The sequence below is a fragment of the Coregonus clupeaformis genome, unplaced genomic scaffold, assembly GCF_020615455.1.
Source record: "Coregonus clupeaformis isolate EN_2021a unplaced genomic scaffold, ASM2061545v1 scaf0095, whole genome shotgun sequence".
Classification (NCBI taxonomy): Eukaryota; Metazoa; Chordata; class Actinopteri; order Salmoniformes; family Salmonidae; genus Coregonus; species Coregonus clupeaformis.
The window spans coordinates 403818-425558 of NW_025533550.1; the positions used below are offsets into that span (position 1 = coordinate 403818).

Consider the following 21741-nt stretch of genomic DNA (forward strand, 5'->3'; position numbering starts at 1 on the left):
TAAATCGTAAAGGTAGAAAATCATTTTGTTACCATCCTTTTGTTCTGAGGGTGTTACAGTTTGTCAGCCTGTGCTCGGTCAGTGTTGCCTGTGCTGGCTGTGATGAGCTATGAGGCTGAGACTGTGATGGTTTCACTGTGCGCAGGTGTGCACAACCTTGCAAAAGAACACACTATGCTGAAACAGATGGAACAGTCCAACCTCAGCCCCCCTCACCCGCCCGCTTTTTTTCTTCCTCCCTCTGCTGTTGCTAGTTTCCTCAATCAACACAGCCAAACAAATCACGCGTACGACCTCTGTCCAACAGAAGGCCTACTTCTCCAGACTACTCCTGTTCAAGGTTTACTTGAATTTCTTTCTTTTTTAAAGAATGTTAAACACCTATAGCCATGTTACTCTATTCTGACTAGTATCTTGGCCTACACTTCAGTATTTAACTTAGCTACTGTTCTAGTTTTTGTTTATTCGCTAGAGAATGCTATGCTAACCATGATTCCAAAATGTAGATAATATAAGGTTTTTAAAGTTATTTTTGTAACAATATTTCTGACAATGGCGCTGTATTTGGTCATTGTGTGTTTCGTATTAGGAACATTTTTATTTATTTTTCATTTTTTGATATTCATGACTAGGTATTTGTGTGGTAGGAAGTGAGAGGGTCTGAACAGTTGGGTGACAATGCTAGAAGCCTTAAGTATTGTGTTAGCAGCAATGCTTTGCTACCAGTCCGAATGTATAAAAACATTTGTCTGACAAGTGAAGAAGGTCTTGAATCATCATTGGCACCGGAACAAGAACAGGACCTTGAACAGGAAGGTGATATCTTCATATCTACCAATATTTTCTCCTATTGAGTCCAATGAGGATCTTTGAAAATGAACTGTAAAACGCGACAATACCACAAACTGGCTCTGATCAACACTGGGATATGAACACTAATCAAATCAAATCAAATTGTATTTGTCACATGCGCTGAATACAACCGTACAGTGAAATGCTTACTTACAAGCCCTTAACCAACAATGCAGTTTTAAGAAAGAATACCAAAAAAAGACAATATAAAATAATACGAAATAAAAGTAAAAAATAATTAAAGAGCAGCAGTAAAAATAACAATAGCGAGGCTATATACAGGGGGTACCGGTACCGAGTCAATGTACGGGGGCACCGGTTAGTTGAGGTAATTGGGGTAATATGTACATGTAGGTAGAGTTATTAAAGTGACTATGCATAGATAATAAACAGAGAGTAGCAGCAGCGTAAAAGAGGAGTAGCTATTTGATTAGATGTTCAGGAGTCTTATGGCTTGGGAGTAGAAGCTGTTTAGAAACCTCTTGGACCTAGACTTGGCGCTCCGGTACCGCTTGCCGTGCGGTAGCAGAGAGAACAGTCTATGACCAGGGTGGCTGGAGTCTTTGACCATTTTTAGGGCCTTCCTCTGACACCGCCTGGTATAGAGGTCCTGGATGGCAGGAAGCTTGGCCCCAGTGATGTACTGGGCAACGTACTACTCTCTGTATAGCCTTGCCGTCGGAGGCCGAGCAGTTGCCATACCAGGCGGTGATGCAACCAGTCAGGATGCTCTCGATGGTGCAGCTGTAGAACCTTTTGAGGATCTGAGGACCCATGCCAAATCTTTTCAGTCTCCTTAGGGGGAATAGGTTTTGTCGTGCCCTCTTCATAACTGTCTTGGTGTGCTTGGACCATGTTAGTTTGTTGGTGATGTGGACACCAAATAACTTGAAGCTCACAACCTCCTCTACTACAGCCCCATCGATGAGAATTGGGGCGTGCTCGGTCCTCTTCTTTTTCCTGTAGTCCACAATCATCTCATTTGTCTTGATCACGTTGAGGGAGAGGTTGTTGTCCTGGCACCACATGGCCAGGTCTCTGACCTCCTCCCTATAGGCTGTCTCGTCGTTGTCGGTGATCAGGCCTACCACTGTTGGGTCATCGGCAAACTTAATGATGGTGTTGGAGTCGTGCCTGGCCATGCAGTCATGAGTGAACAGGGAGTACAGGAGGGGACTGAGCACGCACCCCTGAGGGGCCCCCGTGTTGAGGATCAGCCTTTCTAAGTGTTGTTACCTACCCTTACCACCTGGGGGTGGCCCGTCAGGAAGTCCAGGATCCAGTTGCAGAGGGAGGTGTTTAGTCCCAGGGTCCTTAGCTTAGTGATGAGCTTTGAGGGCACTATGGTGTTGAACGCTGAGCTGTAGTCAATGAATAGCATTCTCACATAGGTGTTCCTTTTGTCCAGGTGTGAAAGGGCAGTGTGGAGCGCAATAGAGATTGCATCATCTGTGGTTCTGTTGAGGCGATATGTAAATTTGAGTGGGTCTAGGGTTTCTGGGATAATGGTGTTGATGTGAGCCATGACCAGCCTTTCTAAGCACTTCATGGCTACAGACGTGAGTGCTACGGGTCGGTAGTCATTTAGGCAGGTTACCTTAGTGTTCTTGGGCACAGGGAGTAGGTGGTCTGCTTGAAACATGTTGGTATTACAGATTCAGTCAGGGAGAGGTTGAAAATGTCAGTGAAGACACTTGCCAGTTGGTTAGCGCATGCTCGGAGTACACGTCCTGGTAATCCGTCTGGCCCTGCGGCCTTGTGAATGTTGACCTGTTTAAAGGTCTTACTCACATCGGCTACGGAGAGTGTGATCACACAGTCATCCGGAACAGCTGATGCTCTCATGCACGTTTCAGTGTTACTTGCCTCGAAGTGAGCATAGAAGTAGTTTAGCTTGTCTGCTAGGCTTGTGTCACTGGGCAGCTCGTGGCTGTGCTTCCCTTTGTAATCTGTAATAGTTTGCAAGCCCTGCCACATCCGACGAGCGTCGGAGCCGGTGTAATACGATTCGATCTTAGTCCTGTATTGATGCTTTGCCTGTTTGATGGTTCGTCGGAGGGCATAGCGCGATTTCTTATAAGCTTCCGGGTTAGAGTCCCGCTCCTTGAAAGCGGCAGCTCTACCCATTAGCTCAGGGTGGATGTTGCCTGTAATCCAATGATCATGTTGCATGGCTCCTCCCGCCTTGCCACTAATTGAAAAACACACCTGAGGTTTGGATCGGGTCCAATTAACAAAAGTCTAATTATTCTGAGGCTGTCAACAGTCATTGCTCTTTGTTGAGGCAGTGAAAAGTAAGTGGAGGAATTCTTGAAGATTCCTCCAGACCACCTAGCTCAGCCAAATCAGTCGTGAATGTAAAATTCAAGGTACAATGTTTACTCAACATTGCTGAGACAGATAGCCTATCTTTGCCTGTGTCTTGGGTGAGATCTGAAAGCTGAGGGAATTTTCACTGAAATAGTCATCTGAAAGGAGTTTCTGAAATGTATGCCGGCAGCCTGAGGATGCAGCTTGCATAGGCCTAGCAACAGAACATGAGAGCACTCTGCACTTGGATTGAAAGGCCTTGTTTAACAGGAGAAACATTCATAAAATAAAACTGTAGCTTGGACTATGGCTTGGAGCCCAGCCCATCTCTGCTAACTTTTTGGTTTGACCACTGTGTAGCAAGACAGGCGAGTTGTATTTATTTACTTTTTACTTCGTATTGCCTGATGCTAATCCTAATGATTGAAAGATTAGCAGTATTTTACAAGGACTTACAATGACAAATTAGAGGAATTGCCTACCTGTATTCTTGCATAGTTTTTTTAAGTAGTTTGAGATGTTTGCCAGTGCCTGTGTTGTCATACGGATTAATTCAGGAATGGGCAGATCGTTAGAAAGATATTTATAATGCGTTCCAATCACAGATGTGCCCATGAATTTTCAAGCCTTTCCTGATTTTACTGTGAATTGTTGTGCTGCTGTGTGGCCACACCCGTCTGGAATTGTTGTGAGCTATGAACAGAACACAGAGTACAAGCCTAGTAAATCACTAGTGTTGGTCAGACAATACAAACATTTGAAGCAAGGACAAGATGGTGATGAGGAGTCTATTCATCCAGTTTGGAAGTATACAGTGGACAGTTTATACCTATCACAGACCAGAAACCAATAATCTATGGACCACATCAATCAGTAAAGGCTGTAGTATATAGTACAGCGGAGGATTAGCTTGAACCGCGTCATGGGAGCTTCAGGAGAAAATATACCCAAACTAAATAGATTTAACCTAATTGATCAGCATAACCAAACACAAAATGATGTGGGATGGATGAGGAAGTACATAATAACTACCTTGAAAAAGAAATACATTTTGTAAAAAGCAAACTTAACCAACTTTTTATACAAATAAAAACGAACAAAACCATCTATGTAAAATTGGCATACAGAACAAATAATTTATTAACATGGAGATGATGTAACTTGATACACTGTAGTACTACAGTGGCTTGGATATGTGTTCAGTTAGTAGCGTGTGAGGGCTCAGCCTGGCTGTCTGCGCACACAGCAGAGCTGGAGGCCATTTTGTTTTTTTCTGCAGTGAACCCAGAACGTGTGTAATGAAAGAGGAGTGGGGAGGGGAAGACAACGCGCACTGTGCAATAACATTGGAATGTGAACAGCGCCATTGTAACATAACAGGATGTCATTTCACCTCATCAAGGAAACTCATCAGAGACTAGAAAATAGCATGTTAATAATTATTATAGTAAAATTATTTGGCAAAATGTTACTAAACGTTTATTTTCATCATCCATTCGAAGGACATTTTGGTCAAATCAGTATCTCAATCAAAGAGACAGCGATCTTTTGGTTTCTTTGTTTGCAATAGGAGTCAATACAAGAGACAAATGTTATTAATTGCGATCTTTCTGTAAAATCGCCATTGTATACTGAACAAAAAAATGAACGGAACGTAAAGTGTTGGTCCCATGTTTCATGAGCTGAAATAAAAAATCCCAGAAATGTTCCATATGCACAAAAAACGTATTTCTCTCATATTGTGTTGACCAATTTGTTTACATCCCTGTTAGTGAGCATTTCTCCTTTGTCAAGATAATCCATCCACCTGACAAGTGTGGCATATCAAGAAGCTGATTAAACAGCATGATCATTACACAGGCGTACCTTGTGCTTGGGACAATAAAATGCCACTCTAAAATGTCCATTTTTGTCACACAACACAATGCCACATCTCAAGTTTTGAGGGAGTGTGCAATTGGCACGCTGACTGCAGGAATGTCCACCAGAGCTGTTGGCAAATAATGTTATATTCATTTCTCTACCATAAGCCGCCTCCAACGTCATTTTAGAGAATTTGGCAGTACATCCAACCGGCCTCACAACCACAGACCACGTGTAACCATGCCAGCCCAGGACCTCCACATCCGGCTTCTTCACCTGTCAGATCGTCGATGCGACCAGCCACCCGGACAGCTGATGAAACTGTGGGTTTCCACAACCGAAGAATTTCTGCACAATCTCAGGGAAGCTCATCTGCATGCTCGTCGTCCTCACCAGGGTCTTGACCTGACTGCAGTTCGGCGTCGTAACCGATTTCAGTGGGCAAATGTTCACCTTCGACGGCCACTGGAACGCTGGAGAAGTGTGCTCTTCACAGATGAATCCCGGTTTCAACTGTACCGGACAGATGACAGACAGCGTAGCGTGTATGGCGTTGTGTGCGCAAGTGGATTGCTGATGTCAACATGGTGAACAGAGTCCCCCATGGTGACGTTGGGGTTATGGTATGGGCAGATGTAAGCTACACACAACGAACACAATTGCATTTTATCGTTGGCAATTTGAATGCACAAAGATCTGCCGCCATCACCTCATGTTTCAGCATGATAATGCACGGCTCCATGTTTCAAGGATCTGTACACAATTCCTGGAAGCTGAAAATGTCCTTCCATGGCCTGCATACTCACCAGACATGTCACAGATTGAGCATGTTTGGGATGCTCTGGATCGACGTGTACGACAGCGTGGTCCAGATCCCGCCAATATCCAGCAACTTCGCACAGCCATTGAAGAGGAGTGGGACAACATTCCACAGGGCACAATCAACAGCCTGATAAACTCTATGCAAAGGAGATGTGTCGCGTTGCATGAGGCAAATTGTGGTCACACCAGATACTGACTGGTTTTCTGATCTTTGACCCTACCTCTTTTTTTAAAAGTTTCTGTGACCAACAGATGCATATCTGTATTCCCAGTCATGTGAAACCCATAGATTAGGGTCTAATTTATTTATTTAAATTGACTCATTTCCTTATATGAACTGCAACTCAGTAAAATCTTTGAAATTGTTGCTTGTTGCGTTTATACTTTTGTTCAGTGTATAATTATGTGAAGAGTAAAATGATACCTAAAAGTAGGAGGAGCTTAAACTCCCTAGTCCTGCTAAAGTGGATGTTTCAGCCAACAGCTGCCAAGTGCTAAGCCTGGCTGCGCACAGCAGCAGCACTGGCGGACATTTTGTGTTTCTGCAGGCAGTCCTCACGCAAGCTATGAAAGAGGAAGGGAGTGGGGGATGGGCATACTATGCAGAGTGATACGCAGTGAGCCATTAGCTGGCTAGTATTAGTTCTACTGAACAACCGTAATATCAGCAGCATTTTTAAATGATCTATTTTAGGTTTCATGTTTTAGACAAAGCACTATGGAAGAAACAGAAAACATAGTTTAGTCCTGAGTCTCAAGAATGAGTAAAACATGATCAATCTTTTTTTATGCATGTTCGCTTAATCATTTTATTACTATTGCCATTAGTGATTACAGGCCTGTTAATTTAAATACTTATTTCTAAACAATGTTATTATCACACTTTCTTCTCAGAAATGGTGTGTTTTCACCTGTGTTACCTGTGTATCTTTTCTATCTATAGTGTGCTCAGCTGTCCTAATATTCCATACTGGTGTTCATGTACAAGGAACATGATTGATCCCTGTAATGATTGATATCTGTCCAATTTTACAACTCGTAAACATTGATACATTTGACTGTGGTGTCTAAGGTTATATACTCTCTTAGGATTTTTTAAAAACATTACAGCGAAAGGTCCTTATTTTCATTTGTGTTCTTATTTTAGGACAGAAGTAGTCTAGATTTCTGGTGGTTAATTAAACGGTTCTATGTCCCTAGCACCTACTCTAGTTGGAAAAAAATATTGGCCCCCCTACCTCTGTCAGAATGGTTTAGTCCTAGCTAGGCTGTAATTTTCCATGCAGCTGCAGACTGTGCTAGGGTGGGGGAGGGGTCGTGCTAAGTGTTTCAGGCTATGCACTTTAGTACTGACTGTGCACTGCTAGCCTTGTTTTTTTGTGGGCAAAAGGCAGTCTCTGTGCCGCATGCTTCTGCTAAAGTAATGAAAAAGTAGTCTATTTTGCAATTATTGTAGTATCTTTTAAGATGGCCACGTGAGGTAAATCCTAAATGGAGAAAATCCTTTTGTTTCCATCCTTTTGCTCTGAGGGTGTGCAGTTTGTCAGCCTGTGTTGCCTGTGGTGGGTCAGTGTTGCCTGTGCTTGCTGTGTTGAGCCATGAGGCTGAGACTGTGACGGTTTCACTGTGCGCAAAATCTTGCACAAGAACACTCTATGCTGAAACAGATGGAACAGTCTTACCTCAGCCCCCCACCCTCCCGCTTTTTTTTCTTCCTCCCTCTGCTGTTGCTAGTTCCCTCAATCAACACAGACAAATAAATCACGCGTACGACCTCTATCCAACGGAAGGCCTACTTCGCCAGACTACTCCTGTTCAAGGTTTACTTGAATTTCTTTTTAATTTCTTTTTTAAATCTTGTACACCTATACCCATGTTGCTTTATTCTGACTAGTATCATGGCCTACATTTCAGTATTTAATTTGGCTACTGTAGATTTATTTATTTAGCTAAAGAGTGCTACGGTAACCACGATTCCGAAACGTAGATAATATACTTTTTTAAAAATGTTTTATTATTTTCTAATATTTTGTTCAATGGGGCTGTTGTTCTTTGTTTGTTTCATATTATAATAAATATTTGTATATCTTTTCTGTATTCATAAAGGAGCATTTTTGGCATTTAAATATTCATGCCCTTCTATTTGTGAGAGGAAGTGAGAGGGTCTGAACAGTTGGGAGAGAATGCTACAAACCTTAGGTATTGTGTTAGCAGCTACTGTAGTTCGAATGTGTAAAAACGTTTGTCTGACAAGTGAAAAAGGTATTGAATAATCATTGGCACCGGAACAAGAATAGGAGTTTGAACAGGAGGGTGATATCTTCATATCTACCAACATTTCTGCTATTGGTTTCATGGCTAATGGAGTCCTATGGGGATCTAAGAACAAAAAACGGTAAAACGCAACAAAACCACAAACTTGCTCTGATCAACACTGGGATAGGAACACTAATCAAAACACATGTTGCGTAGCTCCTCCCGCCTTACCACTAATTGAAAAACACACCTGAGGTATGAAAGGTACAGATAATCTTGGATCGAGTACAATAATAAACGTCTCATTATTCTGAGGCTGTCAACCGTCATTTGTCTTTGTTGACCTAGGTCAGCCAAATCTGTCGTGAATGTAAAATTCAACATACAATGTTTACTCAACATTGCTGAAATGGATAGCCTACCTTTGCCTGTGTCTTGGGTGAGATCTGAAAGCTGAGGGAATTTTCACTGAAATAGTCATCTGAAAGGAGTTTCTGAAATGTATGCCGGCAGCCTGAGGATGCAGCTTGCATAGGCCTAACAACAGAACATGGGAGCACTCTACACTTGGATTGAATGGCCTTATTTAACAGGAGAAAACATTCACTAAAGAAAACTGTAGCTTGGACTATGGCTTGGAGCCTAGCCCATCTCTGCTAACTTTTTAGTTTGACCATGTCCTCTCACTGCTGTGTAGCAAGACAGGCGATTTCTTTTGATTTTCTATTTTTTACTTTGTATTGCCCTATGCTAATGATTGAAAGATCAGCAGTGTTTTACAATGACAAATGAGAGGAACTGCATACCTGTATACTTGCATCGTTTTTTAAAGTAATTTTGAGATGTTTGCCTGTGTCATATGGATTAATTCAGGAATGGACAGCTCGCTGGAAAGATATTTATAATGCGCTGCAATCACAGATGTGCCCATGAATTTTCAAGCCTTTTCAAGATTTAACACATCTGTGAATATTTGTGCTGCTGTGTGGCCACATACCCCTCTGGAATTTTTGTGAGCTATGAGCAGAACACCAAGTACTACTCAAGTCCTAGCCTAGTCAATCACTGGTGTTGGACAGAGGAGACAAAAATTACCAAAGGAATAGAAGGAAGGACAAGATGGTGATGAGGAGTCTTTTCATCCAGGTTGGAAGTATACAGTGGACAGTTTACATCTATTGCAGACCAGAAACCAATCATCTATGGCCGACATCAATCAGTAAAGGCTGTAGTATATAGTACAGCGGAGGATTAGCTTGAACCGCGTCATGGGAGCTTCAGGAGAAAATATACCCAAACTAAATAGATTTAACCTAATTGATCAGCATAACCAAACAGAAAATGATGTGGGATGGATGAGGAAGTACATAGTAACTACTTTAAAAAACAAAACATTTTGTAAAAAGCGAACTTAACCAATTTTTTATAAAAATAAAAACTAACGAAACAGTCTATACCAAATTGGCATACAGAGCAGATAATGTATTAACATGGAGGTGATGTAACTTGATACACTGTTGTACTACAGTGGTTTGGATATGTGTTCAGTTAGAAGCGTGTGAGGGCTCAGCCTGGCTGGCTGCGCACACAGCAGAGCTGGCGGCCATTTTGTTTTTTTCTGCAGTGAATCCAGAACGCGGTTAATGAAAGAGGAGTGGTGAGGTGAAGCCTACGTGCAGTGTGCAATAACATTGGAATGTTAACAGAGCTGTTGTAACATAGCAGGATGTTATTACTCCTATGAAGGAAACTCATCAGAGATTAGAAAATAACATGTTAATTATTATTATTATAAAGTTATGAGGCAAAATGTAACTAAACATTATTTTTAATCATCCATTCAAAGGACATTTTGGTCAAATCAGTATCTCAATCAGTCGACGATCTTTTGGTTTCTTTGTTAGCAATAGGAGTCAATATGAGAGACAATGTTATAAAATGCGATCCTTCGGTACAATCCCCATTGTATGTATACTGAAAACAATAACGCAACATGTAAAGTGTTGGTCCCATGTTTCATGAGCTGAAATAAAAAATCCCAGACATTTTCCATACGCACAAAAAGCTTATTTCTCTCGTTTTGTACACAAATGTGTTTACATCCCTGTTAATGAGCGTTTATCCTTTGCCAAGATAATCCATCCACCTGACAGGTGTGGTATATCAAGAAGTTTGTCAAACAGTATGATCATTACACAGGCGCACCTTGTGCTGGGGACAATAACAGGCCACTCCAAAATGTGAATTTTTGTCACACAACACAATGCCACATGTCTCAAGTTTTTGAGGGAGTGTGCAATTGGCACGATGACTGCAGGAATGTCCACCAGAGCTGTTGCCAGAGAATTCTCTAAAACGTCGTTTTAGAGAATTTGGCAGCACGTCCAACCGGCCTCACAACCGCAGTCGACGTGTAACCACACCAGCCCAGGACCTCCACATCTGGCTTCGTCTGAGACAAGCCACCCGGACAGCTGATGAAACTGTGGGTTTGCACAACCAAATAATTTCTGCACAAACTGTCAGAAACAGTCTCAGGAAAGCTCATCTGCGTGCTCGTCATCCTCACCAGGGTCTTGACCTGACTGCAGTTCTGCGTCGTAACCGATTTCAGTGGGAAAAGGCTCACCTTCTATGGCTACTGGCACGCTGGAGAAGTGTGCTCTTCACAAATGAATCCCGGTTTCAACTGTACCAGACAGATGGCAGACATTTGGGAAGAGCGATTTGCTGAAGTCAACGTTGTGAACTTAGTGCCCCATGGTGGCGTTGGGGTTATGGTATGGGCAGGCATAAGCTACACACAACGAACACAATTACATTTTATCGATGGCAATTTGAAAGCACAAAGATCTGCCCCCATCACCTCATGTTTCAGCATGATAATGCACGGCCCCACGTCGCAAGGATCTGTACACAATTCCTGAAAGCTGAAAATGTCCCAGTTCTTCTATGGCCTGCATACTCACCCGACATGTCACAGATTGAGCATGTTAGGGATACTCTGGATCGACGTGTACGACAGCGTGGTCCAGATCCCGCCAATATCCAGCAACTTCGCACAGCCATTGAAGAGGAGTGGGACAACACCCTGTCGTTCTCCGCTAACATCAAGGCGGTGACCCGATCCTGTAGGTTCATGCTCTACAACATTCGCAGAGTACGACCCTGCCTTACACAGGAAGCGGCACAGGTCCTAATCCAGGCACTTGTCATCTCCTGTCTGGATTACTGCAACTCGCTGTTGGCTGGGCTCCCTGCCTGTGCCATTAAACCCCTACAACTCATCCAGAACGCCGCAGCCCGTCTGGTGTTCAACCTTCCCAAGTTCTCTCACGTCACCCCGCTCCTCCGCCGCACACTCCACTGGCTTCCAGTTGCTGCTCGCATCTGCTACAAGACCATGGTTCTTGCCTACGGAGCTGTGAGGGGAACGGCACCTCCGTACCTTCAGGCTCTAATCAGTCCCTACACCCAAACGAGGGCATTGCATTCATCCACCTCTGGCCTGCTGGCCCCCCTACCTCTGCGGAAGCACAGTTCCCGCTCAGCCCAGTCAAAACTGTTCGCTGCTCTGGCACCCCAATGGTGGAACAAGCTCCCTCACGACGCCAGGACAGCGGAGTCACTCACCACCTTCCGGACACACTTGAAACCCCACCTCTTTAAGGAATACCTGGGATAGGATAAAGTAATCCTTCTACCCCCCCTTACCCCACCCCAAAGATTAAAAAAGAAAAGGAAAAAATTAAATATTGTAAAGTGGTTGTCCCACTGGCTATCATAAGGTGAATGCACCAATTTGTAAGTCGCTCTGGATAAGAGCGTCTGCTAAATGACGTAAATGTAAATGGACAACATTCCACAGGGCACAATCAACAACCTGATAAACTCTATGCGAAAGAGATGTGTCGTGCTGCATGAGACAAATGGTGGTCACACCAGATACTGACCGGTTTTCTGATCTACGCCCCTATATGAACTGTAACTCAGTAAAATCTTTGAAATTGATGCATGTTTCGTTTATATGTTTGTTCAGTGTATATAATTATGTGAAGAGTAAAATGATACCTAAAAGTAGGAGGAGCTTAAACTCCCTAGTCCTGCTCAAGTGGATGTTTCAGCCAACAGCTGCCATGTGCTAAGCCTGGCTGCGCACAGCAGCAGCACTGGCGGACATTTTGAGTTTCTGCAGGCAGTCCTCACGCAAGCTATGAAAGAGGAAGGGAGTGGGGGATGGGCATACTATGCAGAGTGATACGCAGTGAGCCATTAGCTGGCTAGTGTTAGTTCTACTGAATAACCGTAATATCAGCAGCATTTTTAAATGATCTATTTTTGGTTTGATGTTGTAATCCAAGCACTATGGAAGAAACAGAAAACATAGTTTAATCCTGACTCTCAACATTGAGTAAAAAACGATCAACTACCATATTTTTTTATGTATGTTCGCTTAATCATTGTATTGCTATTGCCATTAGTGATTATAGGCCTGTTAATTGAAATACTTATTTCTAAACAATGTTATCATCACACTTTCTTCTCAGAAATTGAGTGTTTTCACCTGTGTTACCTGTGTATCTTTTCTATCTATAGTGTGCTCAGCTGTCCTAATATTCCATACTGCTGTTCATGTACAAGGAACATGATTGATCCCTGTATTGATTGATATCTGTCCAATTTTACAACTCGTAAACATTGATACATTTGACTGTGGTGTCTAAGGTTATATACTCTCTCAGGCTTTTTTTGAACATTACAGCGAAAGGACCTTATTTTTTATTTGCATTCATCATTTCTGGTGGTTAATTAAACGGTTCTATCTCTCTAGCACCCTCTCTAGTTAGAAAAAAATATCCCCCCCCTACCTCTGACAGAATGGTTTAGTCCTAGCTAGGCTGTAATTTTCCATGCAGCTTCAGACTGTGCTATGGTGGGGGAGGGGTGGTGCTAAGTGTGTCAGGCTGGGCACTACTGACTGTGCTGCCAGCCTGGGTTTTTTGCAGGCAAAAATAAGTATTTGTTTTGCATGCTTCTGCCAAAGTTACTAAAAAAGTTATATTTTGCATTTGTTTTAATAGCTTTTAATATGGCCACTGAGGTAAATCCTAAAGGGAGAAAATCCTTTTGTTCTGAGGGTGTTGCATTGTGCTGTTTGTCATCCTGTGCTGTGTCAGTGTTGCCTGTGCTGGCTGTGTTGAGCCATGAGGCTGAGACTGTGAAGGTTTCACTGTGCGCACAACCTTGCACAAGAACACTCTTTGCTGAAACAACAGATGGAACAGTCCAACCCAGCCCCCCTCACCCTCCCGTTTTTTTTCCCTCCATTTTGCTGTTGCTAGTTCCCTCAATCAACACAGCCAAACAAATCGCGCATACGACCTCTGTCCAACGGAAGGCCTACTTCTGCAGACTTCTCCTGTTCAAGGTTTACTTGAATTTTTTTTATTTATTAATTTTGTAATCTTGTACACCTATACCCATGTTGCTTTATTCTGACTAGTATATTGGCCTACATTTCAGGATTTAACTTGGCTACTGTAGTATTTATTTATTTCGCTAAAGAGTGCTACGGTAACCACGATTCCGAAACGTAGATCATATACTTTTTAAAATATGTTATTTATTTATAATATTTTGTTCAATGGGGCTGATGATCATTGTTTGTTTCGTATTAGAATAAATATTTGTATATCTTTTCTGTATTCATAAAGGAGCATTTTTGGCATTTAAATATTCATGCCCTGCTATTTGTGAGAGGAAGTGAAAGGGTCTGAACAGTTGGGAGAGAATGCTGCAAACCTTACGTATTGTGTTAGCAGCAATGCTTTGCAACCAGTCCAAATGTGTTAAAACCTTTATCTGACAAGTGAAAAAGGTATTGAATAATCATTGGCACCGGAACAAGAATAGGAGTTTGAACAGGAAGATGATATCTTCATATCTACCAACATTTTTGCCTATTGGTTTCCTGGCTAATGGAGGCCTATTGGGATCTTAGGAAAAAAACTGTAAAACGTGACAAAACCGCAAACTGGCTCTGATCAACACTGGGATAGGCACACTAATCAAAACTCATGTTGCGTAGCTCCTCCCGCCTTGCCACTAATTGAAAAACACACCTGAGATTTGAAAGGTGCACATAATCTTGGATCGAGTCCAATTAACAAACGTCTCATTATTCAGAGGCTGTCAACAGTCATTCGTCTTTGATGAGGCAGTGAAAAGTAAGTGGAGGAATTCTTGAAGATTCCTCCAGACCACCTAGCTCAGCCAAATCAGTCGTGTATGTAAAATACAACCTACAATGTTTACACAACATTGCTGAAATGGATAGCCTACCTTTGCCTGTGTCTTGGGTGAGATCTGAAAGCTGAGGGAATTAGAGTTTCTGAAATGTATGCCGGCAGCCTGAGGATGCAGCTCACATAGGCCTAGCAACAGAACATGGGAGCACTCTACACTTGGATTGAATGGCCTTATTTAACAGGAGAAAACATTCACTAAAGAAAACTGTAGCTTGGACTATGGCTTGGAGCCCAACCCATCTCTGCTAGCTTTTTAGTTTGACCATGTCCTCTCACTGCTTATTTTCATATTTTTTTCTTTTTCGTATTGCCCTATGCTAATGGTTGAAGAATCAGCAGTTTTTTTTACAAGGACTTACAATGACAAATCAGAGGAATTGCCTACCTGCAAACTTTTTAAAAGTAATTTTTGAGACGTTTTCGAGTGTTATTGTGAAGTGGAAATGTCTAGGAGCAACAACGACTCAGTGGTAGGCCTCACAAGCTCACAGAATGGGACCGCCGAGTGCTGAAGCGCGTAGTGCGTAAAAGTCAGTCCTCGGTTGCAACACTCACTACCGAGTTCCAAACTGCCTCTGGAAGCAACGTCAGCACAATAACTGTTCGTTGGGAGCTTCATGAAAGGGTTTCCATGGCCGAGCAGCCACACACAAGCCTAAGATCACCATGCGCAATGCCAATCGTCGCCTGGAGTGGTGTAAAGCTCACCGCCATTGGACTCTGGAGCAGTGAAAACTAGTTCTCTGGAGTGATGAATCACGCGTCACTATCTGGCAGTCCGACGGACTAATCTGGGTTTGGAGGATGCCAGGAGAACACTACCTGCCCAAATGCATAGTGCCAACTGTAAAGTTTGGTGGATGAGGAATAATGGTCTGGGGCTGTTTTTTCATGGTTCTGGCTCTTAGTTCCAGTGAAGGGAAATCTTAACACTACAGCATACAACGACATTCTCGACAATTCTGTGCTTCCAACTCTGTGGCAAATGTTTGGGGAAGGCCCTTTCCTTTTTCAGCATGTCAATGCTCCCGTGCACAAAGCGAGGTCCATACAGAAATGGCTTGTCGAGATCGGTGTGGAAGAACTTGACTGGCCTGCTTAGAGCCCTGACCTCACTAATGCTATTGTGGCTGATTGGAAGCAAGTCCCTGCAGCAATGTTCCAACATCTAGTGGAAAGCCTTCCCAGAAGAGTGGAGGCTGTTATAGCAGCAAAGGGGGGACCAACTCCATTTTAATGGCCATGATTTTCGAATGAGATGTTCGACGAGCAGGTGTCCACATACTTTTGGTGATGTAGTATATTTATAATGTACTGCAATCACAGATCTGCCCATTAATTTTCAAGCCTTTCCTGATTTTACACATCTGTGAATTGTTGTGCTGCTGTGTGGCTACATAACCGTCTGGAATTGTTGTGAGCCATGAACAGAAGACTGAGTACTAGCCTAGTAAATTACTGGTGTTGGTCAGAGTATACAAATATTACCAAAGGAATAGAAGCAAGGAAAATATGGTTAATGAGGAGTCTTTTCATCCAGTTTGGAAGTACAGTGCATTCGGAAAGTATTAAAGACCCCTTGACCTTTTTCCACATTTTGTTACGTTACAGCCTTATTCTAAGATTGATTTAAATCATTTTTCCCCCTCATCAATCTACACACAATACCCCATAATGACAAAGCAAAAACAGGTTTTTAGAATAACTGAAATATCACATTTACATAAGTATTCAGACCCTTTACTCAGTACTTTGTTGAAGCACCTTTGGCAGCGATTACATCCTCAAGTCTTCTTGGGTATGACGCTACAAGCTTGGCACACCTGTATTTTGAGTTTCTCCCATTCGTCTCTGCAGATACTCTCAAGCTCTGTCAGGTTGGATGGGGAGCGTCGCTGCACAGCTATTTTCAGGTCTCTCCAGAGATGTTAGATCGGGTTCAAGTCCGGGCTCTGGCTGGGCCACTCAAGGACATTCAGAAACTTGTCCCGAAGCCACTCCTGCGTTGTCTTGGCTGTCTGCTTAGGATCGTTGTCCTGTTGGAAGGTGAACCTTCGCCCCAAATCAAATCAAATGTTATTTGTCACATACACGTGTTTAGCAGATGTTATAGCGGGTGTAGTGAAATGCTTGTGCTTCTAGCTCCGACAGTGCAGTAATATCTAACAATTACACAACATATACCCAAAACACACAAAAAAGTAAGGAATGGGATTTAAGAATATATACATATATGGACAAACAATGACAGAGCGGCATGGACTAAGATACAGAATAATATTATAGAATAGAATGCAGTATAGCTTAGGGGCAGCAGGTAGCTTAGTGGTTAAGAGCATTGTGCCAGTAACCGAAGGGTCGCTGGTTCTAATCCCTGAGCCGACTTGGTGAAAAATATGTCTGTGCCCTTGAGCAAGGCACTTAACCCTAATTGCTCCTGTAAGTCGCTCTGGATAAGAGCGTCTGCTAAATGACTAACATTTTAAAATGTAGTGCAAGATATGTAAACATTATTAAAGTGAGTCTGAGGTCCTGGCGCAGGTTTTCATCAAGGATCTTTCTGTACTTTGCTCCGTTCATCTTTCCCTCGATCCTGACTAGTCTCCCCGTCCCTGCCACTGAAAAACATCCCCAAAGCATGATGCTGCCACCACCATGCTTCACCGTAGGGATGGTGGCAGGTTTCCTCCATACGTGACGCTTGGCATTCAGACCAAATAGTTCAATCTTGGTTTCATCAGACCAGAGAATCTTGTTTCTCATGGTCCGAAAGTCCTTTAGGTGCCTTTTTGTCAAACTCCAAGTGGGCTGTCATGCCTTTTACTGAGGAGTGGCTTCCGTCTGGCCACTCTACCATAAAGGCCTGATTGGTGGAGTGCTGCAAAGATGGTTGTCCTTCTGGAAGGTTCTCCCATCTCCACAGAGGAACTCTGGAGCTCTGTCAGAGTGACCATCAGGTTCTTGTTCACCTCCCTGACCAAGGCCCTTCTCCCCCGATTGCTCAGTTTGGCCGGCGGCCAGCTCTAGGAAGAGTCTTGGTGGTTCCAAACTTCTTCCATTTAAGAATGATAGAGGCCACTATGTTCTTGGGGACCAATGCTGCAGACATTTTTTGGTACCCTTCCCCAGATCTGTGCCTCGACACAATCCTGTCTCGGAGCCCTACGGACAATTCCTTCCACCTCATGGCTTGGTTTGCACTGTCAACTGTGGGACCTTATATAGACAGTTGTGTTCCTTTCCAAATCATGTCCAATCAATTGAATTTACCACAGGTGGACTCCAATCAAGTTGTAGAAACATTTCAAGGATGATCAATGGAAACAGATGCACCTGAGCTCAATTTCGAGTCTAATAGCAAAGGGTCAGAATACTTATGTAAATAAATATGCAAAGATTTCAAAAAATCTGTTTTCGCTTTGTCATTATGGGGTGTAGATTGAGGATTTTTTTTATTTAATCCATTTTAGAATAAGGCTGTAACGTAACAAAATGTGAAAAAAGTCAAGGGGTCTGAATACTTTACGAATGCACTGTATACAGTTGACAGTTTACACCTATTGCAGACCAGAAACCAGTCTTCAATGGCCCACATCAATCAGTAAATCTGTAGTTTAGTATAGCGGAGGACTACTTTAAACGCATAATGGGAGCTTCAGGAGAAAATATACCCCAACTAAATACATTTAACCTAATTGATCAGTATAACTAAACAGAAAATGATGTGGGATGGATGAGGAAGTACATAATAACTACTTTGAAAAACAAATACATTTTGTAAAAAAAGAACCTTTGCAAAACCTATGCAAAATGTGTCATACAGAGCAAATAACTTATTAACATGGATTTAACGTTATACACTGTTCGACTACAGTGGATTCGATGCGTGTTCAGTTAGCAGTGTGTGAGGGCTCAGCCTGGCTGGCTGCGCACACATCAGAGCTGGTGGCCATTTTGTTTTTTTCTGCAGTGAATCCAGAACGCGAGTAATGAAAGCTGAGTGGGGGAGGGGAAGACTTTGCGCAGTGTGCAATAACATTGGAATGTGAACTGAGTCGTTGTAACATAACAGGATGTAACATTCAACTGATTAGTTTTATATCAATACAACTCATATCAGAGATGAGAAAATAACATGATAATAGTTCGAAGGACAATTTTTTAAGTCGAAGGACATAGTACATGTTTGATAAATTATACAACTCAAAATAGAACTCGAAAACCCCCTTGTCTGTATTGATGTGAGGGGTAGCTGTGCACTTAGTTGCAACAGAGTGTCATTGGTATGTAGGCTAGCGTAGCCTGCAGCTCTGTCTGCCTAGAGCTGTAAGTTAGTTTGCACACTTTGTGTAAAGGACGCTCTCTCTCTGTGTGTAGTTTTCTCAACGGATGTTGTAACATTTCTGTGACTGTTTGTCATGTGATACAAGGCTGCACATTGGAGTCAAAGGCACATGGGGTGGGGCCACCATCAACGTGGCCTATTTATATAGCTGTAAGCGGTCTACTGCAGTCTGTCTAGGCAGCAATGCAGCAACAATGCAGTAGACTGTTGTACCTTGAACTGATACAATAATGCAGTTTCTTGTGCCTGGAATTGATTGAGTTTACAGGGCCAAACTAAAGCACCTAATAACCTAGCTCAATTTAATATGCTAGGTGATAATCAATTGGTTCGGATCTCAGTATCTGCCAATTTTTTAGAAACATTTAGGAAAAATAGCCTACTCCTCACCTCAACAATATCATGGATATTTTCTTGTGTCACGCAGATGTGTTCGTTATTCGGAAACCACTGCATTATGATGAGTGATGATGTCATTCAGTGACGTACGTAACCTGTCCCTATGGACAGTGAAATGTCACTAGGGATCAGACAGCAATGCTAGGTAACGCTACATCAACAAGAATGGTGTACCGTAACTAGGCTAAAGGCATATTGCTCCATGTGTAGGTTGTTATGGCCAAATAGTCTGAATATTTTTGAATAATATTAGTCAGTTTATTTAAACGTTTTTTTATTTTAATAATTGTTATAATAATTTACAGTTTCTCTGACTGCTTTCTGTGTAATTTCTGCTTATATTTGAAGGCAGATGGTTAATCATCTTCCATTATTCACACTGTAGTTTGTCAGTGCCTTTAGCTTAGAATTCATTATTTTTATGTTTTGTCTCTGTATTGCTCCTGTGCAGCCTTCTGGACAAGCTGATCAGTTTTGTGCCGAAAATGTACTTTCAATGCTTCATTTTGTCGTCATCTTCTGTGTGAAGCCTAATGTGCGAGTTTGTCTGTGTGTTTGGTTGTTGTTTTTGAACATTTTGGAAAAAATGATCTGGCGATTTCAAGGTGTATCTTGAAGCACAGAAGCCTAAGTATTGATAATAAATCTCATTCGTGAGGACTAGCCTACCCTTTTTTGGCTGTTTTTTGGCCATTGTGGAATGTCCTACTTGTAAAATATCGAAAACTGTCAGGAGCTTTGCAACACCCACGGCCTGTTCTATTATTAATTATTACGGCCACCATCTCTTGACTACTAAAACATGTCTGCAACTTGTTTTTTTATGATGTACTTATTAATGAAAGGCTCTGTATGTTTGCTGAAATGTGCTTTAGGTCATTACATTGAATTAATAATAAATACAATTTTTCCCCCTCCCCCTCTAGGTTATTGGATCCTTTTGGTGTCAAATCCATGATCGGAAACCTCCAGGTGAGATATTATTTAATTATTTTAAATCTAATATTATATAGGACCACCGACACCCCTAGGTCACATTTGACTAAATACTAAAACAATATGAATAATGTCATATTTTGTATATTGGCCTATTGTTCTTAATGATTGTCATTGTCACTGTAACTATGACAAAATGAAAGTCAGCAGAAATATTAAACTCCATAAGCACAAATTGGAACCAAGCCCCGACACTGGAATGCGTTCGACAATTGGAACTGTATAAGGTAAATCATGCAGTCCTTGCATAACCCTTCCTCACGGTTGCCAACGGAGCCTGTATCTAGGGGCCCTGATTGGCTGAGGAAAAGGACCAATGAGAGCAAAGGGGAGGGACAAAGGCAGGGTAATGTTGCTGCCATCCTCTGGGATAATGTAATATCCGTGCTGCAGACCGGGCCGGCTGTGTTGGACTTGACAACGCAAAAGCTTGTCAGCCAATTGAAGCGAGGGATAGTGTTCTTACAGTGAAAAGTATAGTCTTCTGTCATGTTAGTGTGTTCGTCACCCCTGGACCACATGGCATCTCAAGTTCGCAATCCTGAGGACAAAAAGTTGTGAGCGAACATGCTGGACTAATCTTCAGGGGAGAGGCAGCTGGACTTGAGACCATTTTGATAGACTTCTGCTGAGTCACTCTTTCTGCTGAAATTGACTCTTGTTGTATAGAATGGTTGTTATGCAGAGCTCACAGTGAAAAAGAACCTTCTAGAATAGAACAAAGAGGGAAAAACCAACTAACAGGGTTCTACAGTGACCCCTAGTGTTGGCTCAGAACACTGCATCGGTTTGGCCTAACAGATAGCTCATCTGTACCCACTGTAGTGGGTAGAAGCTAGGTGGGTGGCGCAGGTGCTGTTAGCAGTCCCGAGGAGGATCCTTTCGTGACCCGTTCCAACTAACATCCCCATCCCTCCTTGTCACTCCTCAGGTTAAAATGGAAGTTGCTGTGGCAGAAGAGAAGAAGAAGATATTCAGAGCCAGGAAAACCATGAAGATAAGCGACCGCCAGCAACTGGAGTCTCTCCACAGCACATTGTCGTCCCCCGTCCCGCCCCTGTCCAATTCCAGCTCTCCCCCTCCCCGTAGCCCGTTGACAAACGGCACGCACACAGAGGATGCACAGAAGGGGGCAGACAGAGAGCAAAACGACGTTGCGGCGACATCTCGTTCCACAACCCCCGTCTCCCCCATCTCCCTTACCTCTCGATCCCCTCCCCTTGCTCTGTCCCTATCGTTGTCCCCCTCCCCACCAACCTCCCTAAGCCCCATAGCCAAGGAAGACGCCACTCCCTCCCCATCATCGCCATTCCACATCCTAAACGACGTACTGAAAAAGATGGAGGAAGAGGGAAAGTGTTCCACATCCCCTTCCAATAAGGACAAGGAAGGGAAGGATACAGAGATGGAGGTGGCAAAGACGGACGAGAAAGAAGAGAAAGCACCTGAGACTGAGAAAGAGGTTTGTATGAGAACGAGAGCGAGGAGCTGAAATTTGGCTAAATGGGAAACATTGGAAGTTAAGGAAAATGGGGTTATAGTTGGAAAGTGTTGAAGTTGGCATTGTTAGGGGTCCAAGCACCGCAAGTA

General features: G+C 42.8%; 1 protein-coding gene across 1 annotated transcript in view; it reads left to right on the forward strand.

The window, feature by feature from the left end:
• The first annotated feature begins 287 nt into the window (after nt 1-287).
• Nucleotides 288-21741, forward strand: part of LOC121556541 (activating transcription factor 7 interacting protein) — a 37233-nt gene continuing 15779 nt past the window's right edge. Inside the window, exons 1-3 of the mRNA XM_045213271.1 lie at nt 288-340; nt 20082-20127; nt 21083-21613. Of these exons, the coding sequence (XP_045069206.1) occupies nt 20110-20127; nt 21083-21613 (549 nt within the window). The 5' untranslated portion in view covers nt 288-340; nt 20082-20109. The remainder of the gene's footprint in view (nt 341-20081; nt 20128-21082; nt 21614-21741) is intronic.